Source organism: Schistocerca piceifrons, chromosome 3 (genome assembly GCF_021461385.2).
Source record: "Schistocerca piceifrons isolate TAMUIC-IGC-003096 chromosome 3, iqSchPice1.1, whole genome shotgun sequence".
NCBI classification, from domain to species: domain Eukaryota; kingdom Metazoa; phylum Arthropoda; class Insecta; order Orthoptera; family Acrididae; genus Schistocerca; species Schistocerca piceifrons.
The window spans coordinates 637,672,272-637,699,710 of record NC_060140.1 but is presented as its reverse complement, the minus strand read 5'-3'; the positions used below and the strand labels follow the sequence as shown (position 1 = coordinate 637,699,710).

Below are 27,439 nucleotides of genomic sequence, written 5' to 3'. Positions count from 1 at the left end.
CTTTTTTATGCAGTGGTTTAACAATGGCGTACTTCAGTCTGTCTGGGAAAATACCCTGCTTCAGAGAGCTATTACGTATGTGGTTAACAATCCCACTTATTTCTTGGGAACAAGCTTTTATTATCCTGCTGGAAATGCAATCAATTCTATGTGAGCTTTCATTCTTGAAAGAGTTTATTATCTTCCTAATTTGAGATGGAGAGGTGGGTGGAATTTCAATTGTATCAAATGGTGTGGGTAAGGCCTCTTCCGTTAACTGCCTTGCTTCTTCTAATGAACATTTAGATCTTATTTTCTCTACAACAATTAAAAAATGATTATTCAAAATGTTTTCGACTTCCAGCTTGTTGTTTATCAAGTTTCCATTTGATTTGATGGTGATGCCGTCATCCTGTACTCTTGGTTGTCCTGTCTCCCTTGTAATAATATTCCAAATTGTTTTGATTTTGTTGTCAGAGGTATTAACCTCAGAGATGATGCACATGCCTCTGGAATTTTTAATAACCTTTTTTAATGTAGCACAGTAGTTTTTAAAATACTTGGCTGTTTCTGGGTCATTACTCTTTCTTGTTGTTAGATAGTTCCCTTTTGTGGTTACAAGATATTTTTATTCCTTTAGTAAGCCAAGGTTTTTTGCATGGTTTCTTATAATTAGATTTAACTATTTGGGGAAACAGTTTTCAAATTCTCTTACAAGTGTATCATGAAATAAGTTATATTTTAAATTAGCATCCGGTTCCTTGTACACCTCATCCCAGTCTAACTGCTGAAGATTTTCTCTGAAATTTCTAATTGTTGAGCCATTAATTGAACGCACAACTTTGGAGGGTGGTTTTGAATTACTGAATGGAGCTATGTCATATACTGCAACTAGCTGAGCATCATGATCAGAAAGCCCATTCTCAACAGGACAAGAATTTATGTTTTTAAACCTATCTTGGTCTATAAAAGTGTTATCTGTCAACGTGCTGCTGTCCTTTACTACCTGCGTTGGAAAGTTAATGACAGATGTCAAATTGAAAGAACCGAGCAAGACTTCCAGGTCATTCTTCCTATTACACTCTTTCGGTGAATTAACATTGAAGTCCCCACAAATAATAATTTGCTTTCCCCTATCTGACAGATAGCTCAACAAGGCATCCAAGTTTTCCAGGAATAAATGAAAGTTTCCTGAAAGGGACCTACATACTGTTACAATTATAAAAGAGCCCTCCTTCAGTTTAAGTTGACAGGCGCATGCTTCTATATGTTGCTCTAGACAAAACACTCCTCCTCCCACCTTATTCTCTCTACTCATATGTGCAGCTAGTTTATAACCACTGATATTTACCTTTTCCATATCAGACACAAAGTGATGCTCAGACAGGCATAGTATATCTATTACATTATCCGATTCAATGTCATCCAAACAAGCAAGGAGGTCATCTACTCTATTCTACAATCCCGGAATATTTTGGTGAAAAATTATAACATTATTTTTTACTTTAGTTTTGTGAGAATCTACTTTTTTCCTTAATCCACCAATATTGTGGTTAAATATGATAACGTTTTATGCTGTGCTTTACGAGTCATCGATTCAGCCATAATACGGGACAACAGCTTTACCGTTGAATTTAACTTGGAAAACACTGGCCAGCCACCTGGTCCAGGTAACCTGCAGTGATGTGAACAGTTATAGTAAAGGCGTAAAAAGGGACGACCAGGGAACAATAGTCTTGAATGTCATTTAATTTTTAAACAGAAGTAAATAATGATAAAACTCAGGAGACACGCTTCTCAGTTGATCTGGAAGACAACTTGTAATTAAAAATCTTAGTGATGAAAATTCCTGACTGGATTCACGATTTCCTGTCGGAGACGTTACAGTTGACGGAAAGTCATCGAGTTCAACATAAGTGATTTCTGGAGTTTCCCAAGGTAGTGTTATAGGCCCTCTTCTGTTCGTTTCCTATATAAACGATTTAGTAGACAATCTGAGTAGCTGTCTTAGGTTATTTGCAGATAATACTGTCGCTTATCGTGTACTAGATTCATTAGAAGCTCAAAACGAATTCCAAAACGATTTAGATAATCTATCTGTAGGGTGCCGAAGTTGGAAATTGAATCTAAATAATAAAAACTGTGTGGTCTCCACATGAGTACTAAAATAATTCAGTTAAACGTCGGTTAGACGATAAATCATCCGAATCTAACGGCCGCAAATTCAACTAAATGCCCAGGAAGTACAATTACGAATAACTTAAATTAGAAAGAACCTATAGAAAATGATTAAGGGAAGGCGAAGCAATAAGAGTTTTATTGGCAGAACACTTAGAAAATGTAAAAGATCTACTAAAGAGACTGCCTATACTTCGCTTGTCTCTCCTCTCTTGGAAGTACTGCCGTGCGGTCTGGGATCTTAACCAGGTGGGATTAACGGAGTACATTGAAAAAGTTCAGAGAAGAGAAGCACGTTTCGTACTGTCGAGAAACAGGGGAGAGAGTATCACATACATGATTTGGGGTGGACATCATTAACATTAAGGCGTTTTTTGTTACGGCAGAATCTTCCCCCGAAATTTCAGTCACCAGCTTTCTCCTACGAATTCGAAAATATTTTGTTGACGCCAACCTATATAGGGATAAACGTTCATCATAATAAAATAAGGGATATCAGATCTCGCACGAAAAAAATATAGATGTTCGTTTTTTCTGCGCGCTGTTCGAAATTGGAATAGTGGAGAATTATTTTGAAGGTGGTTCGATGAACACTCTGCCAGGCACTTCAGTGTGGTTTGCAGAGTATCCATGTAGATGTAGATGTAGGGAAAGCAGCATTACATGACTCAATTATTTCAACAGTTTCAACACAGCGCCTAGTGGAATTCTTAAAATTTTAGTTGTTAATTGTCGGATTGTTTGCCACAAATTCCGAAAGCTCACATATCACCTGGAAAGTTATCGCCCCCATCTCACGCTAAGAACTAACAGCTGGATGAAATTCGAAATAATAGAGAGTAGGAAAATTTTGACGACACATTTGCTGTGTATCGGAGAGATAGCCTAGGCTCGCCAGGAGGAGAAGTGTTCATAGCTAGAGGCAAAGACTTACGGTCGAGCGAAATTCAAAATGAATCATAGTGCAGACTAATACGAACAACGGCAACCGCAGTTTATGGACTTAACATTATTTCGTGGATGCCTCCTAAGACCACCAAATTAGTTATTTAAAAGAAGTCCGATTCGACTTCACGGATATACCACGAACATAAGGCAGTAATAGTGGAAGAGTTTAACCAGCCCTTATCGACTGAGAAAAACACACAATACATTATCGCCAGTAAGGAGACTATGTATGGCACATCAAAACTGAATACTTTCTCTGATAACTGTCACCAACGACAGGTTCGCCAATGGACACGCGAAACAATATTTTAGACATTGCAAACATACCCGATATTTCCTGGAGTGTCGCCATGAGAGCAGGATTAGCGACCGTGATTTTCTATTACAAGAACTGCTATCAGTAAGGGCGAAAAAGTCGTCAAGAAACTTACGAGAGTATTTGTGTTTGGTGAAACTGATAGTAACTATCGTTACTTGACGGACTTACATGCTTTACTTTCCGTGTCTATTGTGCATAAAATACTCCATTTCCACTATTCAGTAACCTTTACAGCGCTTGGTAAAACTGAGTCTTGCTAATTCATTTCTTCGTGCAAGAGTGCGCAGTGGAGTAGATGATGTGTTGGGATTTCCCCACATTTCTCAGGAGTCACCCTCTACATATCCCTGTTTCCTTATAATCTTTTTGCATTTTGAGACTCCTGATGTTAGGCGACTGAATGTCTCCAGATGAGGTACATGAACATGTCACACCCAGGAAGTTCCTGTCTCACTCCGTAAGTAGTACTGACATCTGTTTCCAGCCATTGATTTAGGTGTCAGGTCTCAGGTGTAACTGTTAAGTGGGTAACTCTCAGCAGGAGGTCAGTGGACCTCTGGTTAAAAAAACCGATGACTCAGCAGTGTCATATTACAGCTGATACAATTGTGCACGCCTTATTCATGGCCGATCTCGGAGACGGGGTGGCGAGAGGAGAGGTTAAGATGTCGGCCAGTCGCTTTACGTCGACGTCATCATGCTCTTGGTCAATCGCTGAGGGCTTCCCCATTGCTCTCGACCAATAAATACCATTCGACGGCCGTGCTCTGTCGTCAAACGACCAGCAGCTCTCTAGCGGAAGGATAAGCTTTTTACGGGTATTTATTTATAAATAGTAATATATATTGTCTGTTAACAATAATTTCTCAATGCCTATTCCTTTAGAGCAATTACTTGAGTCTAGTCACAGTAGTGACAGGATAAGGACGACAAATAGGGAAATTACACACTTACTATATCCAAAAATTCGTCTAATGAGTACAAGTAGTTGCCATTAAGAAATTCTTTTAATTGCCTGTTAAATGCTATCTGTCAGACTTTAGATGCTATTAGGTAAGTGACCAAAGACTTTTGCGGCAGCATAATTTACCCCCTTCTGAGCCAAAGTTAGATTTAACCTTAAGTAGTGAAAATCATCCTTTTTCCTAGTGTTGTAGCCATGTACACTGCTATTACTTTTGAATTCGTTTGGATTGTTGATAACAAATTCCATAAGTGAATATATACATTGTAAGGCTACAGTCAAGATCTCTAGCTCTTTAAATAAGTGTCTGCAGGATGATCTTGGATGAGCTCTAGCAATTATTATGATTACACGCTTTTGGGCAATGAACACTCTTTCACTCAATGATGAGTTACCCCACAATATGATGCCATACGGAAGCATGGAATGAAAATAGGTGTGGCAAGCTAATTTACTGAGATGCACATCGCTAAAATTTGCAATGACCCTAATAGCATAAGTAGCTGAACTCAAACGTTTCAGCAGATCTTCAGTGTGTTTTTTTTCCAGTTCAACCCCTCATCAATGCATACACCTAGAAATTTTGAATATTCTACCTTAGCTACCGTTTTCTGATCAAAGTCTATATTTATTAATGGTGCCATTCCATTTACTGTGTGGAACTGTATATACTGTGTTTTGTCAAAGTTTAATGAGAGCCCATTTGCAGAGAACCACGTAATAATTTTCTGAAAAACATCGTTTACAATTTCACCAGTTAATTCTTGTCTGTTGGATGTGATAGCTAAACTTGTATCATCGGTAAAAAATACCAGCTTTACATCTTCGTGAATATAGAATGGCAAGTCATTAATATATATTAAGAACAGCAGAGGACCCAAGACCGAACCTTGCGGCACCCCATTCTTGATTGTTCCCCAGTTTGAGAAATCACCAGTTATTTTCACATTATATGAATTGCATATTTCAACTTTCTGCACTCTTCCAGTTAGGTATGATTTTAACCATTTGAGCGCTGTCCCATTCATACCACAGTACTTGAGCTTACTTAATTACATATCTAAAATTTAACTATGGACAGATATGCACAGTGGTTAACTGACTTTTCCTGCGCCATTACATACTAAATTCCTAACTTAGCCATGGTATTTTCATTAATTCCATATATCTAAGTGAATTCATTCCGTATTTAAACTCTTCTTACTATGGAATTATTTTTCTTTTATTGGAGTTCAAGATATAATTTCATATTTTCATTCATTGCTGTTTTTCTTTTTTTTCAATTACTTGTCGAGTATTATAATTCGTAAATTCCGCTATATTTCGGATCTTCTAGTCAGTAAATAACGTATATTTGGTTGTGTTACTCGGAGTATTTCGTAAATCTCTTGAAATATATCATAAAATTTCAGTTAGTGATGCAATCTAGCCGCGCGGGATTAGACGAGCGGTCTACGGCGCTGCAGTTGTGGAGGCGGAGGTTCGAGTCCTCCCTCGGCCATGTGTGTGCGTGTTTGTCCTTAGGATAATTTAGGTTATGTAGTGTGTAAGCTTCGGGACTGATGACCTTAGCAGTTAAGTCCCAAAAGATTTCACACACATTTGAACATTTGATGCAATCTCTTTTAGTTTTTCATACATCTTTACCAGTAGGAAATTTTCTACATTGCACGTGCTTTCCTTTGTACTTTGGTAATGCCGTTCGCTTCTTTATCTCATCTTCAATAGTAGCCTTCACCAACTTCTTCTTTTATTCAATGGTCGCTTCACGCCCAGCCCGTAGGGTTATATTCACTCAATCAAATTTATTTCCTCTTCTAGTAAGTCCTGTTAACGTCATCTGTTGTTGCAACCATCATAAAACTGTCTCATGACTTATACTGAGAATTTTACGCACCGGCCGCCGGGGTGGCCTAGCGGTTCTAGGCGCTACAGTCTGGAACCACGCGACCGCTACGGTCGCTGGTTCGAATCCTGCCTCGGGCATTGATGTGTGTGATGTCCTTGGGTTGGTTAGGTTTAAGTAGTTCTAAGTTCTAGGGGACTAATGATCTCAGAAGTTAAGTCCCATAGTGCTCAGAGCCATTTGACCATTTTTACGCACCAGTTGTCAAAATGAATGATATATTTATCAGAAAATGTTTCAGGACCATATAATTCCATTACCAGGTGCTTAAAATTACTATTCCACAAGACACCGCCAAAGTAGAATGGCAGCAGCACATATGTATTGTGGAACATAAAATGTGTCCTTCTACCTCTCATGTTGGCACATATGCTTTAACAAACGCCCTATGTCGCTTCAGTTCATAACCGACATTTGTGAGGTTGTATGAACCAACCAGAGATGTTCTGGGAAGAGTTTTATGTCTGACAGTACATAGCTGCTGCTGGCGTTTTGCTTTTGACGGTGCCCAATTTTATAGTCATTTTAAGCATTTGATAATGGGATTATGTGCTCCAGAAACACGTTGTGGTAAGTATAGCACTCAATTTGAAAGCTGCTGTGTAACATTCCAGGATGTATTAAGTCCTCGTAAATGAATCCTTTACCTCTTTCTGCCTATTCTCCAATATCTTTTTAGCAGGTAGATTTTTGTTTCTCTTTCTCCTTGCAATTAGTCACTCATTACATTACCATACCTGACACTTCCTCGATGCAAGTTAGAAATACCATTGCACATCCTAACTCCTTTACACCATCTTCTCGCTTTACCGTTAGCTTCTTCTCTGTCGTCTACTGTCTCACTAGTGACTTTTGGAAGAGCCAAGGAACTTTCTTCTTCAGTAACTAAATCTTTCTTCTTCGATGTATCAACGTTTTCTGTTACTCCTTCGTACATCCTCAAAAATCTGTGTACTTATGTTTCATAATACCTGTCCTCTCCGTTGGATTTATTGGCTTTCTCAAAGGTGTTCCCCTGTTGACTCCTTAGTATTCTTCCCCTTTCACTTTCGGTCCCCTATTCTCGTCTTTTCGAGATTTGCTGATCAACAGAGATCTCTTGTGTTGAATAGAAGGCACTTATGAGCGTTCTGTTGAATGGGTTTGGACCATTTTCAACGTCTCGATCCAACTGAACGTGTCACTGAAGCGATGTACAGTTTCCATAATTGTGGATTTTCCTGTTTACATCTCATAGTTGTACCTCTACTCGTATTTGCAGATCTCACAGTGTATTCGATTTTGCCTCTAGGATTCATGTTGATGACGTTATCTTGATTGACACCTGTTCCTTGTCTTTCATATCAGCTGTCAGTCATTCTCATTAATCCGTATAACAAAGAATAAGCTACTGCGCCATAGGACTCTTTCTGCTTTCGGCAACTCCGTAACACATAGCGAGGTATGTTGCTGAGTTTTGGAGATGTTAGTGAGCAGAGAACATCAAACAAGTGAGAAAGGCATAATGTGGAGATTATTATTAACCACCGCGCACACAGTTCTACATCTACATCTACTTTTATACTGCACAAGCCACCCAACGGTGTGTGGCGGAGGGCGCTTTACGTGCCACTGTCATTACCACACTTTCCGGTTCCAGTCGCGTATTGTTCGCGGGAAGAACGACTGCCGGAAAGCCTCCGTGCGCGCTCGAATCTCTCTAATTTTACATTCGTGATCTCCTCGGGAGGTATAAGTAGGGGGAAGCAATATATTCGATACCTCATCCAGAAACTCACCCTCTTGAAACCTGGACAGCAAGCTACACCCCGATGCAGAACGGCTCTCTTACAGAGTCTGCCACTTGAGTTTGCTAAACATCTCCGGAACGCTATCATGCTTACCAAATAACCCTTTGACGAAACGCGCCGCTCTTCTTTGGATCTTCTCTATCTCCTCCGTCAACCCGACCTGGTACGGATCCCACGCTGATGAGCAATACTCAAGTATAGGTCGAACGAGTATTTTGTAAGCCACTTCCTTTGTTGATGGACAACATTTTCTAAGGACTCTCCCAATGAATCTCAACCTCGTACCCGCCTTACCAACAATTAATTTTATATGATCGTTCCACTTCAAATCGTTCCGCACGCATACTCCCAGATATTTTACAGAAGTAACTGCTACCAGTGTTTGTTCCGCTATCATATAATCATACAATAAAGGATCCTTCTTTCTGTGTGTTCGCAATACGTTACATTTGTCTATGTTAAGGGTCAGTTGCCACTCCCTGCACCAACTGCCTATCCGCTGCAGATCTTCCTGCATTTCGCTACAATTGTCTAATGCTGCAACTTCTCTGTATACTACAGCATCATCCGCGAAAAGCCGCATGGAACTTTCGACCTATCTACTAGGTCATTTATATATATTGTGAAAAGCAACGGTCCCATAACACTCCCCTGTGGCACGCCAGAGGTTACTTTAACGTCTGTACACGTCTCTCCATTGAGAACAACATGCTGTGTTCTGTTTGCTAAAAACTCTTCAATCCAGCCACACAGCTGGTCTGATATTCCGTAGGCTCTTACTTTGTCTGTCAGGCGACAGTGCGGAACTATATGGAACGCCTTCCGGAAGTCAAGGAAAATAGCATGTACCTGGGAGCCTGTATCTAATATTTTCTGGGCCTCATTAACAAATAAAGCGAGTTGGGTCTCACACGATCGCTGTTTCCGGAATCCATGTTGATTCCTACAGATTAGATTCTGGGTTTCCAGAAACGACATGATACTCGAGCAAAAAACATTATCTAAAATTCTACAACAGATCGACGTCAGAGATATAGGTCTATAATTTTGCGCATCTGCTCGACGACCGTTCTTGAAGACTGGGACTACCTGTGCTCTTTTCCAATCATTTGGAACCTTTCGTTCCTCTAGGGACTTGCGGTACACGGCTGTTAGAAGGGGGGCAATTTCTTTTGCGTACTCCGTGTAGAATCGAATTGGTATCCCGTCAGGTCCAGTGGACTTTCCTCTGTTGAGTGATTCCAGTTGCTTTTCTATTCCTTGGACACTTATTTCGATGTTCGCTACTTTATCGTTTATGCGAGGATTTAGAGAAGGAACTGCAGTGCGGTCTTCCTCCGTGAAACAGTTTTGGAAAAGGTGTTTAGTTCAGCTTTACGCGTGTCATCCTCTGTTTCAATGCCATCATCATCCCGGAGTGTCTGGATATGCTGTTTCGAGCCACTTACTGATTTAACGTAAGACCAGAACTTCCTAGGATTTTCTGTCAAGTCGGTACATAGAATTTGTTCAGTATGAGCGTTGAAGACGTCGACGAGATGCTGTACATCCCCAGATTTTCACCTGGTGGCCAAAATTGGAACCAACTGTTTTTCAGTGTAAATCGGTCCAGCATCAACCCGTTAGAATATTTACCAAGTTTCGTTGCCATACGAAAAACAACCCACAGCCTATATTCGACCTATGTGTGTAGCTGCATTTCTGTTATAACTATCTGGTATTTCCTTTATTTATTATACTCAGTGTCATGAAATTTAATACTCCATGTAGTAATGAGTGATCAAGTGAAATTACTTACAATGTAATACGTAGATTTATGCATAACGTGTCATATCTCAAGAATTATAGGTAGAAGAGACATATAGTTTGTATAGTGTGAATTAATATATACCAGTTGTTTTAACACTGCCAGCTGCTAAGAAAGTCATTGTTTTTGCTGATATGACTTGCAATAACGATTGCGCGAAACACCGCTATCTCGTTCGGATGCTACGGCAGACAGGCTCTGGAGCACCCCGATGACTTCTTGAGTCCTCGGCTGTGATGTGTTTTAGGCAGTCAAAAGAACTATCGTGTGTGCATGCGCGGACGGGAGAAAAACTGAGGCAACTTGGAGTGCATAAGGATGGACGCATCGTCTCCGTCGTTTCCGTAGTGTGTTGCCGGCTCTGTAGCTCAGCTTGTTCGATCAGACGGTTAGTTACCCTCTGTACTAAAAAAACTGGGTTAATGGATCAACGATTCACTTAAACAAGCGTCATAGGACGTCCGCCCTGAACAAATTCAACAACGAACAAAATGAGATTTTTTTAAAAAAAAGGGGTTATCACGTCTGCTTCACACGCGGAATGTCCCCGGTACGATCCCGGGCGGAAACACTATATTCCTGCCCGTTTCATATTCTACTCCAGTGAGCCACGTCATGTGTGGATATGCTGCATGTACCTTCTTTATGCAAATACCGCATTTATTGAATTTTTTAATTACGATGGCAACTTCGTTACAAGTTCTTTGTGGAGCAAGGTGCACAGCAGTAGTTTCCACGGTGTGGCGGTTATCACGTCGGAACAGGCACCCTCTATCAACACAATAAAATTTGTATGAACTTATAGTAAGCCGTTACCATTTCCGACGATACACAACATGTACTTCATATTTTTTTCTGGTGCGTAGATTGTATTGTCTTCTGTCTACAGGTTCGGTCGGCGACTACAACAGTTATGCTGCATAGCCGTAATGATCGTAAGCAGAGTGGTGATGGTATTCACACCTTCTGTGTTTGTGCTCTTTATACTGGCTGGTGCTTTAGTGTCGGGTTCATACGGACCTGTGCTTGAATCTGCTGCTTCTGTTGGTGAGTTCTTGGAATAATGTCTCTATGTATTTTCTTAGTCGCGTCAATGAACTAAATGTTTCAAAACCGTTGTGAGGTACTACAAGACATGTGTAGTCTGTACTTGCATTCTATTTCGTGTGTAATATGAACTATTCGAATGTGAAGCTCATGAATGTCAGCTGATCCGCTTTCTCCCCGCTTGATTCTTACAATGGATGATTGCTATGACGTAGGATTAAATTCTAAAACGATGTCGATTGATGTTAGGTAAACTGGTACGTGTAAGGTTCAAATGGTTCAAATGGCTCTGAGCACTATGGGACTCAACTGCTGAGGTCATTAGTCCCCTAGAACTTAGAACTAGTTAAACCTAACTAACCTAAGGACATCACAAACATCCATGCCCGAGGCAGGATTCGAACCTGCGACCGTAGTGGTCTTGCGGTTCCAGTCTGCAGCGCCTTTAACCGCACGGCCACTTCGGCCGGCGTACGTGTAAGGCACTGATATCAGAGATACTTGTACGCCATATTTTCAAGCCGTGGTCGAAACTCCAAAGAAACTGCGAGACCCTGTAGCCAGGTGTACAATAAGTCCAATATTTTTAGACAGAATGCTGATCAGAGCAACTGAAGTTCAGCGTATGCCCTTCTTTATGAACACTAACTTAAAATCTCCAGCTACTGTGAGATTGTCTCGTACGTGTGTCGGGACTGATATCATAGTTTCCTTAGTACTAAATGATTTCCTTCCGTTCTTTGTAATTCCTAGTGGGTAGATGTTCCCTAAAAGGTATACAGGTTCCTTTCCCATTCTCATAGATGATTAGGCCTGGTATCCCTGCTTTACATATTATTTTCATCCAATAATCACTAACAATATTGAGAACTGCCGCATAGCCAGTTATATTGACTGTTTCATCCGTGACAGTTTTTTGTAGAAAAGCTATACATAAGCTCGAGGTACTGAGTTTTAATGTCCGACTAGAGATTGTGGATATTTATAGCCAGATTGAATAACTCTGATAATTTGACTAAAATATCTGCTATACATTTTGATCAGGATGGGTTGTCGTACTTGTACCTTGGGTCAAAAACTTCCATGAAGTCATGTGTAGCCGGCCAGAGTGGCCGAGCGGTTCTAGACGCTACAGTCTGGAACCGCGCAACCGCTACGGTCGCAGCTTCAAATCCTGCCTCGGGCATGGATGTGTATGATGTCCTTAGGTTAGTTAGGTTTAAGTAGTTCTAAGTTCTAGGGGACTGATGACCTCAGCAGTTAAGTCCCATAGTGCTCAGAGCCATTTGAACCATTTTTGAAGCCATGTGTATCTTGTAGCCCTGACAGTCCCGGACCATTTTCTGTCGTCACTTACTCTAATATCCTGGTTTCAATCGATGCATTTCGTTCTAAAAAGTATTTTTTAATTATTAATCGACGACTTCTCCTGGTGCGTTGTGTTTGGGCTATAGATTTTTGTGTCTCTGATTCACTTTGCTTGTGAGCCTTTTTTCATGGGGGTTGGTTAGTGACTTCTGCTTCGTCATGCGACTCTCGACCTGTATGTCAAGAACGAGGCTGTTCCATAACTGTTTTTTGGCTTAGTTTACAATATTGTGCAAAACTGTGTAGTATAGTTTTATCGAGTACTTCCTTTCGGTGCGTGCTTACAAACTGTTTCGTTATTGGGGCTGTTGAAATACTGTGCTGTATTTTATAATTTCACCTTCTGACGCCCACTTTTCCTGGTATGTGAAGTTTCCTTGTTTGTGTAGTAACAACAGTTCGTGTTTTTCCTCCGGTTTGATGTTCTACAAACTATTAAAGTACGTCCGATAACTGAATTCTCCCGTAGTTCTAGGAGGATAATCCCAAAAGTAAGGTCTCCTATTTCTTTATAAGTACATAGACCTGCTTATTTCTACTGTGGTTTACATCAGTTTACACCTTTACAGTTTACAGCTTTACATTTAGCTATTTTTCGACATAATCACAATTTCTGTCGATGCATTTTTGTAGACGCTGTGGCAGATTCTGTATGCCCATGTCATACCAACTAGCCGCCCTGCTGTTCAGAAAGTTATGAACTGACGTGATTGTTGCTTGGTCTCAGGTGTAAAGTGGTATGACCAGGTTTCGTCACCAGTGACGATTGAGTCCAGAAAGTTGTCCTGTTCGGCTGCAAGGCGGTGAAGAAATCTTCACGCATGCTTTGCTCAGCCTTCAACACTGTCTCCTCAGAAATTGACGGTCTCATGCTCCTTCGTTCGTCGTGAATTTCGGTCCGATCATCTGCAAACTCTCTATACCATTTACGAACATTTTTGACATCCATGCACTACTCACAATACACATTCATCAATTGGCGATGGATTTCAATCGGCACAGTGCCCTTTGCGTTCAAAAACCGAATAACTGCACGCAATTCTCACTTGGCGGAAACATCCAACGGGAGCTCCATTCTCAACGGCTGAGCGCCTCAGCGCGGCGTGCGCATGCTTACACAGCGCGTGAAGCACTCTTCATAACAGTGTGACCAGCTGCCACACAGAGTTCTGTACTTATAAAAAAATAGGTGACCTTAATTTTGGGTTACCCTAGTATTAGCGTTTTCGTTGGAGGTTCTGACAGTCGTCAATCCCTGTAGTGAACGAGTTCTACACCTTTAGTATGTGTTATATGTAGGTTCTGAGGAACAGGTCAGAACAGTGGACATGTTGCTGTGAAGTGATCACCCATGTAATTTGCACACGTCCTCAGCTGCCCATCATGTTTTCCCAGAGCTCCAAATCGTTGTGTACATTGTGGTGAGGAAAAATTTGAAAAACTTATAAGTTTTAGCTAGGTGAGCAAAAGCTGTGTTTGTTCGGTTTAAGGAAACCAAGCGAAGAACACGTTTGGCGACACTGTCTCTAGCAGGCTGCTTGAATTTGCGAGAGTGACGTCCTGACTGGGTAGTTTCGATGCTAATTAATTCGGAAACGGGGCAATGTATCCAATTTCTTTATTAACAATTATTTGTCAGCACAATCTCCTCTTTAACACCCTTACAAGCTTTCCAGGCTGTTTCTGACTACGCTGTATATGTCCAATGGTCATGTCTCTCCAACTCGGTTTTAACGTTCTTCATTCCGTTACCAGCAAGAAAATGTTAGTTTCCACTATACACCTGCAGAACTATATCCTATAGAACTATCGCCAGCATTATGCTCTCAGCGCCAGTTTCAAAGCTGATTTTATAGAAAACGTATAATTTATAAAATGAAACCGATATAAATGAGACCATTCATTTGACAACTTGCTTGCATGTAAATTTTACTGCCTTCCGTTTTCAACATATGATCGACAACAATTTATCGTATATTAATTTAACATAAACTGCATTCGCAAGAAAGTCAAGGTGTAACTGTGCTAAATCTCTCTACATTAATACACATAACTACCAATCGATCTCCAAAAATTTGTACCCTGGGTAACCATTAATAAATGCAAACTCCAATGCATATTTCCGTTAACGGAACCCTTTACGGGTAACGTTCTGTTCTCTCGGTTAACTAATAAACCGTGTTCCCTGTATCTGAAGTTGCCTTGTGTCTGCTACTTCAGAACAGTACATGATCAGTTATCGCGCGGAGTAAGTAGAGTAGCTTTACTACTGAGACGCTTTTGAAGGAGGACTGTGGCTTACCTTTCATAGGTAAGATATACCAGTTGACATTAAAATCTGGAAACGAAATGAATGGTAACCATGGAGATACAATCAATGAAAATACAGTGACATGGAACCAGTCAAAAAGCTTTTGATCTACCTAACGTACAATCTAATGAAATAGTTGTAAAAAATCACAGTATGTGCTAGACCAGCACTCGAATGTAACAGCTTGTGCTGTCACTTGACCCACTGTGGTATCCTAGTAATCATCCAGGGTCAGGTTGAATTATTATTCCACTGGTCACGATCTTGAAATTGTACTTCCATGTAACTGTTACTGTACAGTGTGTCCCGCACGAAAGGGCTCTTGTTAAAAGTGTTATAAAAAATACCAACAAAAGAGGATATGAAACCAAATGGCTACATGAAATATCTTTATGCTTGAGAAAAGAATGAACTTTACAAGAGTTGCTGGAAGTGACCTTCCTGTACTTTTATCCACAGTTCAAAACGACGCTGTGTATTTGTGGATGTTGCTGCTAGAGTATTGGATTTCACGGTGGGTGTTGTAACGTAACTCGTCGGCGTGGAAAAATCTGCGAAATGTAGTAATAGTGACGTTCCGTGAGCTGTGTGTGGGTCTTGTGTTTCAGTGCAGCGTGGCTTACTATCGTGGTGTTCTGTGCGACTTGCTTCTCCTGGTGATGTTTCATTCTGACGATATTTCGATATTCTGCGGAGGAGCGCTTGTTTCCGGTGAAACAGTATTGGATAAATGAATCCTATATTGTAAAGCATTTCAGTGGTCGACGTAAACCATTGCCTTCAAGGCTTGGTGACAAAGTTGGAGACAAAGGGAACATCGTTAGATCAGCATAGTGCGGGTGGGGGAGGGGGGGGGAAGGTGGGAGGCAGGAGGCGCCGTTGTTATCACAAGAAAAATGTGGGTGAGATGAAGATACGACTGCTAGCATCACCCATGAAGTCCCCTCGCTTTTTGTCTTAATAGTATTGCGTAATGCATAGTGCATGTCACAGAGTTGCTAAGAAAGCAGGCCTTCATCCGTACAAGTTTACAGCTGTTCACGAACTGATGCACGATGATGATGATAAAAACTTAACATACTCCCACTGCTTTCAGTGATTTATTGCTGGAAGGTCAGTAATATTTCATTACAGTGATGAAGCATATTCAAATTACCAGAAAACCAGAACTCACAGAACAAACGTTTATGGAGTATGGATAACCAACATGCAGTCGTTGAAGAATCCCCTTCGTTTACGAAAGGTGGAGATGTATTGTGCATTATCACACAGCGCGTCATCAGGCCAATTCTTTTTGACACTACTGTCGCCAGTGAACTGTACCAGGATTGTTTCGTGCATCTATGAACAAGCTGGATAATGATGAGGAACTGACATGTGGCAAAGTGCAACACGTCTAAAGTGAATAGCTCTTTGATGGAAGAATTTTTTCCTGACAGACTAATTTCCAAAAGGATTGTGGCCCCAAAGGTCCCCTGATTTGATACCCCCTCCTCAATTGTTTTCCTTTGGGGTATCCCAACAGATAATGTGTACAAGAGTAAACCATGCACCATCAACGGACTATATCAGAACATTCGCTTTGATATCCAGGCATTGGCGCCCAATATTCTGCCAGGAAAACATGCAGCAGATTGTTGAACTGTGTATACAGGTGGGGAGAGGTCACTTCCACCTGTTATGTTTCTACATGTCTTAACTATAAAGGTATGCCATGTACAAATTTGGTTATATATCCGCTATTATTAACACTTTTATGACACTTACCTGAGGCCCCAAGTTTATAGCATATAGTACCAGTATAGGAATAAATACTTGTCAATAACAATAAGAAGTCTGGAGCACGAAATTCACGAAATACTTAAAACTCTCAGGTTAGTGTCCAATAAACCCATCAGCGAATTTAAAGCTTGTAGTATCTAGTATAGCCATACAGGGTTGGCAGTAGCACTAAGATATATAGAGCATGAAATTCATAAAATACCGGTAATTAAATCTCTCAGATCTGTCGCTCTAATAGTAGAATATTTTATTTTATTTCATTTTATTTTATTTTTTTATTTTGCAATCCAGACTATATTCCTAGTGGTTTTCTTACTCATTGGTCTACAACACAACCATAATGTTTATGTGTAGTGCCTTTTATTTCAGCCATGTCCAAAGAACAGAAGCATTCCCATACACCCAACCAGGTTTGTGTGTGTGTGTGTGTGTGTGTGTGTGTGTGTGTGTGTGTGTGTGTGTGTGTGAGTGTGTCCAATAATAATACATTCAGTGCGGATGCACATTATGTCCGAAGTGTTGAGGATCAGGTGAAGCTGTTAACCTTGAGGATAATGGGCAGAGGACATTATATGTGTAGAATGTAACAAGCTGAGACTCTGAGTTGGACAGAAAGTATGCTCAGATAGCTGAAGCGGTTAAAGCAACCACTCACATAAGGTAGGAAATCTAAGTTCAAGTCAAAATCGGGCACAAATTATCCCTTGTCATCGTTGGATTTACTTCTATGCCCGATTGTGGCTGAGGTGTGAGTTTCTACGTCATTCATAATGTTTCTTCCTTTGCTAGGTGTGCAATATGTTCAGTACATTTTATATACTGCATAACAGTGGTCATAAGCTTCCCAGCAGATGTAATGTATCTCAAATTCTTTTTCAAATAAGTACCTTGCAGCTGTTTTCATTGCTGTTTCATTTGTTTTGTTGAGTGGAAACCACACAGTACATGCACAGTAACGAAACTACTGACAATATACGTTGGAATTTCTTAAAATGTAATGATTTTGATGAGATATTAATTTTTGGATTTTCTGTTCGTCAATATTCTATAAATGAAACACTAGTCGTTTACAGTTGTAGCTCATACTTAATTCCTTATATAAAATATAATCTTACTCCTGACATACCTATGGATTCAGATGTTTTACACAGTTTTATTCACCGAATTTTCTATCTGTCGACTGGAATAAATGTTTGCCTTATTTGTAAATTAAAATTATATCTTTAAATGTTATGTACAGTTTAACAATGTAATATGTCCGAATAATGTTTTAGTTTATACATACAGATACAATTTAAAATAGTAATAAATGTTAAATGGTGCAGAAATTTTGTTTGATCTGTCTCTTAGTTTTCTAATTATGCTTTAAGCACCTTAACGTTACCTAGCTACTGCAGGGGAAGTTAGAAGATGACAGATTTGGGAGGTTATTCGGTATTTCGTCATTTTTCACTTTCTGTTCGTCAATATTTCACGCATAACATCTGTTAGTCACGTGATATAACGTGAACAGGAAAAACACCAGCATGGAAAAGTAGATGTCTTACAGCGGCAGCATTTTCCCTATGTACACAAAGAGAAACAATTTGTTCCTCACTAATGGCGCCTTTGTCCCAAGTGCAAGAATCTTTCCTTTTCCTAAAAGTCAATGTTGTCTTTCTTGTAGTGTACTCACCATGTATGGACATATTAGTGTGACCTGAATGGTGCACTACAGTAGCAATGGCAGCAGGCGAATGCGAGATGTTGTCAGTGCAATAATTCAAGAGCGAACTCGGTAGTACTGAAGAAACTCGTGCAGCAGGGGGCAAAGCAGATCATCTTACCGACAGCGGCAATGGTGTTTTAAGATATATGACTCGATAGTGGCACATATGCACGACAAGCACACCGCTACCAACGTTAGATACTGGATGTTTTTGCAACGAAATTATTCTTAGTCTTGCAGCCCTGTCAGGTCGACATGGATGTGCCGTCCGGGGCCGTCACATGGACCTGTCAACAGAAGTCAGTGGTTCGAGGCCTGGCAGGGCAACAGCTCTATGCACTGAATATCACACGGACGTGGTGCCAAAGAGCAGACGGCCAGTCCAGGTCAACTCCAGCAGCACGTCCATCCCCTGTCCATGGGGCAGTGGGTCACTCCCTGTGCACACCAGCTACCTAATGTCATCGCAGGATGTGGGCACCCACCGCTGAGACGCAGCCAGTCGTCGCCTATGGCCGTAGCAGATACAGCAACGTCGAGTACACCCTGCTGACACAGAATCACAGGGCTGTCTGCCTGCATTCAGTGGAGTCTCTGTATCCGCACTGCAGGGCATGCAGGCTGCTGGCCCAACAAAATTACACGGCCAGCTGTTCGACGAGACTGTACATCAAGCAACACAGACACGTCCACAAAAACTCATATCCTATTTTGAACACAGGGCAGAAAAAGCTAAAAAAATACACTGTTGATATTTAGGGATCTTCAAACAGTTTTTTACTAAAATGGTCTTATGAACTGACGGAATTCACAGTGGCTTCAAGCTACTTTTAGCCAATATGAGTTTCTGCTACAACACGACCAATTATCAGCCTGTACCATTAGCATACCAAGCAGTCGCCATTTTCAGATTTGCTCAATAGTCTTATCACCCCATGTGCCCAGTCCGACAATCACCTACTGGTGCTTAATGACAGTTTTACTGTTGGCAACCGCCTATAATGGATTAGTATTTTTTATTTACAACTGTACTGAGGGACATAGTAACTTCCTGACTGTTTGAGGGCTACTCTATCGCCTGAGGATGCACATTTAACCATGCAAAATCAGTATTGTTCCCAATAAAGGACTACTATACAGATAAAGTGGGCTGAAGAGTCTTCCTGTGAGTCCCATTAATTTATAAGATCCTTTTTAGTAGAAAACCGTTTGAAGAATCTTAAATACTAAGAATAAGTAACTACCTTTCTTTGGAGCCTCATGGTGTGTATAAGGTGTACGCATTGTAACTTACTCGGAGCATACTGAGCCATGCCACAGTCAGTGCCTATTACCATTACTTCAGGTACTACAGCACGAGGTGCACCCAGCTGCCACAGGATTATTTGTCCCTTTTTAGCGGACCTTGAAACGTCAGAATAGATGGGTGGTTTGACTATAAATCAGTTGTTAAATTTAGGAAAACAGCGAGTAATGGGAGAAGCGGGAATGTACAAAACGCATATGGAAACATCAAAAAATGCAAGCTACGAGCTATTGGTGAAGAGGCTTTTCTAAAGACAAAAAAAAAGGATAGTGTGAGGTATATTTGGTAGCAGTTCAGCACGACTGTGAAGAAGCATGGGAAAACCGGAAGATTTTGCGGATAGGACAAGGAAATGTAGTGAACGCACGTATTGAAAAACGATTTAGAAAAGATATCTGAATGGTGCGAAAATTTGCTGTTGAGCCTAAATAACGAAAAGTGTGAGAACATTCACATGAGTGCTAAAAGGAGTCCGTTAAATTTCCGTTACACGATAAACGTGTCTAATGTAAAGGCCTTAAATTCAATTAAATACCTAGGAATTACAGTTACCAACAACTTAAATTGGAAGGAACACACAGAAAATGTTTCGGGGAGGGCTAACCAAAAACTGCGTTTTATTGGCAGGACACTTAGGAAATGTAACAAATGTATGAAGGAGACTGCCTACACTACGCTTTTCCGTCCTCTTTTAGAATAATGCTGCGCGGTGTGGGATCCTTACCAGATAGGACTCACAGAGTACATCGAAAAATTTCAAAGAAGAACAGCACGTTTTGTATTATCGCGAGATATTGGAGAGAGTGTCGCTGAAATGATACAGGATTTGGGCTGGACATCATTTAAAAAAAGGCGTTTTTCGTTGCGACGGAATCTTCTCACGAAATTCGAATCACCAACTCTCTCCTCCGTATGCGAAAATATTTTTTTGACGGCGACCTACATAGGAAGAAACGATCACCTCGATAAAATAAGGGAAATCACAGCTCGTACGGAAAGATATAGGTGTTCATTCTTTCCACGCGCTGTACGAGATGGGAATAATACAGAATTGTGAAGGTAGTTCAATAAACCCTCTGCCAGGCACTTACATGTGATTTGCAGAGTATCCATGTAGATGCAGATGTGATGCAACAAACACAGCTTTTTACAAGAACATGAACAAGGGGTACTTGATGCTTTTCTGATGGGATTGCAGTCAGATTTGTCCAAGAGGCAAAGAGGATGCATACCGGTGCACCATAGGATCTGTTTACTGCCATTACGTTAGCGATGGGTACAGACCAGAAATGGCGTATTTTCTGGGAACATTCAGTGTTACAGCTGTGGACACATGGGGTATTTACAGAGGCAGCGTCATCAGCCACAGGGAAATAAAGGAAGTGGCAGATATCAGAAGCAGAATTTTGGTAGTGGACGCAGGGGTGGACATGGAGATGATAAGCAGCTGTTGAAAATAAGGGGAACCCAAAGTCCACCTAAAGTGATTCCCATTAAAATTGGATGAAAGGAATACTTACGCAGAGGTGAAGTGTGCGTACATGGTTGTTATGAGAGTTAAAGAGTACAACTTTTAGTTGGACACAGGAGTGCATGTTTTGGTTGCCAGTACAGACATAGTGGTTCAAAGGCAATGGACCACCCCATGCTGTAGGTTAAATGGTGTGAGGGATATTAAAGTGCGACTACTGGGGTGAGTCAACGTAGCTTTTCCATGCTGGGGCTGGTCGGTTTAAGCAGGATGTGAAGGTAGTACCATATGTAAGTGGGAACTACAGCATGATCCAGGGGTTAGGCTTCTTGTATCAGCATTTTGGTAAAATGGACATTTGGCAACGTACAGTAGAAATTTGTGGAATGACATTCCAACTAGGAGATGCTATTGCCAGTGTGGAACTGTTGGCGAGGAGCATCTAGCTAACTGTACAAATCGGATGAACTGCATACAAATGCACTAAGGCTTGATTTACATGATTGTATCCCAGTTGTCACCTAGAAGTCGCTTGGGTGAATGTTGAGCCAGGTCTACCTTTGAGTATGTTATGTTATATTTTGTACAGGCTGTGGAAGAGATCGATATTCTAGATCAACAAGTTGTTGTCACAAGAGAAATGATGTTTGCATACAACAAACGTGTGACGGGAGAATGGTACACATAAGTATAGCCAATTTTATGGAAGAATTGAAGTTAAGGAAGAAAATATTAAGAGAACTTTTAGTTGAACACAGGAGTGCATGTTTTGGTTGCCAGTACAGACATAGTGGTTCAAAGGCAATGGACCACCCCATGCTGTAGGTTAAATGGTGTGAGGGATATTAAAGTGCGACTACTGGGGTGAGTCAACGTAGTTTTTCCATGCTGGGGCTGGTCGGTTTAAGCAGGATGTGAAGGTAGTACCATATGTAAGTGGGAACTACAGCATGATCCAGGGGTTAGGCTTCTTGTATCAGCATTTTGGTAAAATGGACATGTGGCAACGTACAGTAGAAATTTGTGGAATGACATTCCAACTAGGAGATGCTATTGCCAGTGTGGAACTGTTGGCGAGGAGCATCTAGCTAACTGTACAAATCGGATGAACTGCATACAAATGCACTAAGGCTTGATTTACATGATTGTATCCCAGTTGTCACCTAGAAGTCGCTTGGGTGAATGTTGAGCCAGGTCTACCTTTGAGTATGTTATGTTATATTTTGTACAGGCTGTGGAAGAGATCGATATTCTAGATCAACAAGTTGTTGTCATAAGAGAAATGATGTTTTCATACAACAAACGTGTGACGGGAGAATGGTACACATAAGTATAGCCAATTTTATGGAAGAATTGAAGTTAAGGAAGAAAATATTAAGAGCACTTTTGAAGATGAGGATGAGTGGTGCGTGAGGTCTGTGAACCACAAGCAACTGTAAACCCCTGTTATGAGTGCATTACATAAGGAAATGGAGCATCTAAAGAGGGCAGAGAGAGAGAGAGAGAGAGAGAGAGAGAGAGAGAGAGAGAGAGAGAGAGAGGAGATGGAAGAAATCCTGTTGAAATTAGAGAATTTATTTTTACTTTGGGGATCGATTGGCAGCTACACCCATGGCTCAACACAAATCACCAACACAGAATGAAGTACCAGCGTATTGGAAATCATATTTCTTGCCTAGACATTTGCAGCCGATTGTGAAAGATTTTATTAACAAGCAGTTAACTGATGGGATAACAGAAGAGAGTAGTAATCAATGGGGTGCAAGAACTGTGGGCATACCTAAAAAGTCTATGGTGGGTCTATACAACAAGGGTTCCGCTGTGATTACTGTCACCTGAACTGCAAGGCCATAGAGCATGTAGACCCCACCCCAACATTACTGAGACCATCGATAACTTGCGACAATGTCAGTACTTCGCGAACATGGATTTGAGGAGTGTTCACCATCAGTTCGAGATTGTTCCTGAGAACCGGCCAAAGGCACAATTTTCTGTATCATGGGTAAATTATCAGCTCAAGATACTGTCATTTGTATTGAAAAACACTTCTGAAACATTTCAAAGTGCTTTGAGAGTTTCGAAAATGTGCCAGTGTCTTGTTTACTTAGATGATAACATCATATTCTCAAAACAAACATGGAGTAGCATAGACAATGCCTGAAGGAAGTGTTTCAGGGACTGATTGCAGCATGTCTGATGAATACAGAGAAATGCCGTTCCACATTGTTACCTTTCCAGGAAAAAGTTTCGGATTGTCACTGACCACGCTGCTTTGAGGTGATTTTTGGGACTGAAGGAACCATATACCATGTGGAGGATATTGGCTGTAAGATTTAGTGACTTCGGCTATGAAGTAGTACACAAGCAAGGGAGAAGCAAGGGAATGAAGACGAATTAAGTACGAAAGTAGCAATGTTTGGAGTTCAGGTCATTGTCTTGCAGAGTGGCAGGCAGTATAGAATGCTAATAGTGACTGTAAACAGTACAGAATGCAATCGCATTTACCGCATGTGACAATGTCTCGGGTTAGGAAACGAAGCTAGAGCTGTGGGTAGTTGTAGCAACAGCAGTGATTAAGGAGAAAATCTTAAAGGAAGCACATGCTCACGTGGTATCTGGGCACGGAGGGTGACTGAGGGATACTTGTAGAGAGAAAGGAAACTGAATGTGAATCAATATGCGAGGAATTGCGTACAGTGTGCAAAGGTACAGTATACAAGTGATCAGAATTGAATCGTGTGTGTCATTGCAAAGGCTATTGGAAGCATCAAATCCATTTGAAATGCTTTGGATTGATGTATTAGAATCGTTCAAGAGTATGCCAGCAGGAAACTGATTCATATTAACGATAATAAATAATTTTAAGCGGTACACAATGATGTTTGCTGTCCCAAGCCAGTAGGCAATGACATTTGCACATGCAACTGGATGCTGATGTTTGGAGTGCCAGGTATCACAGTGATGGACAAGGGTACGAAATTCATGTCGGACTTATTGAAGAACCTTTTTTGGTAACTGCACATGAATAAGTTAAGAGTTAGTCTTCTTCATCCATAAGACAATGGAAGAACAGAACAGGTACATAGAACATACAGGAAAATATTGAGTTACGGTGTGAACGCACATCATAGTTACTGACGTACGTATCTAAGGTACGTCGTTTAAGTATGTATAAAAAGAAACTAATACTGGGTTGTTCCTGTATGAGGTGGTGATGGGTCACAAAATGGTGGCACTATTCGATATGATAAACGCAGTGAAAGGTAAAGATATAGAACTGGAATGCGGAATTTCGAACATAGCACAAGAAGTATGGAAACTAGTACAGAAAACGAATACAAAGGCGTCAGAGAAGCAGGAGGAATCGGTGACACGTTTACCGCAGTTTAAAATAGCACAATTGGTGATGATATCCAGTCTTTACTCGCCGAGAGGGAAGACGAAGAAGTTCTTCACAAGATACCAAAAACCCTATCGGGTGATGGAGGCTACGTCACCTGTCAACATGGAGCTTCAGCTGCCACTGCGGTTGACAACCGTAGATGTTGGGCGTCTACAGTCGTTTTGGGGTAGCACAGAGTCGATTCCACAAGTTTCAAGATTGGAAAAAAGACAAGAAACTGTGGTTGGGCCTATGAACGAAATACCATATTTCTTAAGATGAAGAGGATGAGGCTTGTTTCTAAAGGTTTTATTTTATTTATATGTTTATATTTGTATAAAACTGTAGTGAATATGTTATGTTAGCGTAAAGATTTTTTTCTGATATTTTTGTTGTTTGTGAATGTGAATGACCTTACTAGACGCAGCAGCCTTCAGAGGGGGGGTGGGGGGGGGGATATTTTTCCCTGTCCTCAGACTGCAATATGTTGAGGACAAGAATGGCAGTATTGCATTTTTTCGCCTGAACAACTTTTTGTGGTTACAGAAAGCATGGATTGAGCTAATCAGAGTTAAGCATAATCATGACACCCAGTAAACGAAACCTGTGCTTACAATATCACATAGATTTAGTAGAAGAGAAAACTGACCAAGCCTAGCTGTATATTCTAATTCGATTCCCGGTTACAGGAAGGGTGCAAAGTTCAAGTGTTACGCCATTCACACATACCCGGCGAAAAATTCGTACAGATGAGGATTCACGGGATTAATTTTGGAAGAGAGTAGCAGGCGTGCTATAATGAGAGAGGAGGGGTTACAACAATCTCGAAAGGGGTAGGTCATGTTCTGTCCGACCAGGGTAATACAAACAATTCAGAGCACATACGTAGTACAGTTGTTCTCAGGCAGATATAAGGGACTAGATTACGAAAGACATCGTGGAACTCACACTGTATTCCCTGGAAGCAATCTTTCATTGGCCTTACTCCTCTTGTGATAACAGATCAAACTGAACTTAAGGGAAGTGGGTCATTAGTTAATAGGATTATATGCGACGTAACAGGGGCAACATTCCACCTACTATCCGTGATTACAGTAATCAGCCCACCTGTATTGGACATATATAGCTTTGGAATTACTGCCTGCACCGAATATAACATTTCTAAACCAAGTTCCTGAACATGACCTAATCCATTGCCTGAACTGATTCATTGTCGTACAGAAGGAGTGCATTTCAGGCAAGCTGTTAATGCAGCACTTAGAGCAGTTCAGAGGAGGCCAAGGCGCACCACAGTGGATGTGAGTGCAGTAATACCAAGTATCACAGCGGTTCTTACTCTGCTGTGCGTAGCTTTTATCCTTTTGAGGCAGAGAGTCAGCCGTCAGTATAAAACACCATTAGTCCAGATTCCAATAAAATGGATTCCTAGGGTGTGATAGAGAGTAACCTCATCGTAAATTTGGCGTTAAGAAGAAAGGAAGTGATGATAAGCCGTGAAGGGTAAATTGCCAGAAGCGCAAAACAAGTGTGAAAGACTCGTAAGTAAAGTAGCAATAAATGGTACAGTAAACAAGATTGACTGCAGTATCTAACTCATCTGGGCAAGCTCCAGTTGTTTTGGTTGTCAGTGTCTCTGTATTTTGTACTAACATGTAGTACAATATGAAACTAGTTTAAGGGTGATCTGAGGGACTAAGTCTTATTGATAGAGGTGGATGATGTAGCGTACCCGCCCTATATAGGCATATTAGTGTGAGACTGAGGTTGTTTTGCAGCAGCACTGGCAGCAAGCAATTGTGGGATGTTGTTTATGTAATAATTCAGCAAGGCCAACAGAATGTTGCGGGGCAAGCTAGCTTGCTAAAGATCAAACTCAGCAGTATTGTAGCGAATCGTGCAACAAGGAGCACGCCAGATTATCACACACACAGTGGCAGTTGTGTTTTAAGATATGTGACTGGCAGTGTCACATATGCAGAACGAGCGCGCCACTGCCAATTAATAGAGCTGAACATTTTTGTAACGAAATTATCCCTAGTCTCGCAGCCCTACCAGTGTGATGAGGCCGTGTCGAATGAGCCTACATGGTCCAACCGGCACAAGTCACTGATTCGCGGCAAAAGCGCTACAGCCCTGCGCATTGCCCCCCTGGATTCCGTGCCAAGGCTGTAACAGTCACCCCAGGTCAACTCCAGTAGCACGTCCCGCTTATGTTCAGGGGGCACCAGTCTGCTCCCCGTGCACACCATCAGTCTACTGGTATCACTGGACTGGCGTCTCATCGTGATTGGCATCCACCGCTACGACGCACTTAGGTACCACCAGGGGCCGTAGCAGGCTTACAGCAGCGTCTAGTTCACGCCGCTGCGCTGGCGCGGAAACCGTGCAGGCGGCTTACGTAACGAGGCTGCCGGCACGCAGCGGAGGCTCAGCGTCAGCTTTCAGGCAGACAGGCAGGAGAAGAATTCAATGGCGAACCATACAGCGACCCGAAGAATCAAGCAGTGCAGATGCATCAATAAAGAACTTGTTACGCTCGTAGCTGCCTTTCTCTGGAGCCTGCATAGGGGCGGGTTATGATATTGCGCCGTAAGTGTTTGATCACGGTCTTTCGTCGTACTGTTCACTACAAAAGCTCCACCCACCTCAATACGGCGTCTGATCACCAGCCCATTTCTCTGCATACGTAGGTGATTTTCAGACGACGTTAAAAGTAGCGTTGATGAAAACCGTTGTCGATACTCACGTTGCACAGTCCGCGTAAACTACAGTAGCAAGCTATCCTGCAATATCTTATAACAATTTTCGGGCGGAGGGCGATTGCTTCATCTCTTCAATAAAAGGTCAAAATTCTGAAACTAGTGATTTTATTTTCTTAGTTTAACAAAAATCACCTGCCATCATCCCGAATTTACTTAACTAACATAGACAACAAACACAGCTAAGAAACACACAGAAAACACACACACAGACGCGCACAGACGCGCGCACACACACACACACACACACACACACACACACACACACACACACACAAAGATAAAATGCAAATAAAATTCAAATTTGGCGCCGAACTCTCTGGTGAACAAATGAACACTGACTGGTCCGGGACACATAACATACCACAATCATACTGTGTCTGGTGTAGTGAAAAGCGTTTTACTACGTTATTT

The 27,439-nt window shown here is 41.3% G+C and overlaps 1 protein-coding gene across 1 annotated transcript in view; it reads left to right on the top strand.

Annotated features, from left to right (window-relative positions):
* The first annotated feature begins 10,820 nt into the window (after positions 1-10,820).
* Positions 10,821-27,439, top strand: part of LOC124788909 (solute carrier family 22 member 15-like) — an 87,638-nt gene continuing 71,019 nt past the window's right edge. The window contains exon 1 of the mRNA XM_047256192.1: positions 10,821-10,938. Coding sequence (XP_047112148.1) covers positions 10,821-10,938 — 118 coding nt within the window. The remainder of the gene's footprint in view (positions 10,939-27,439) is intronic.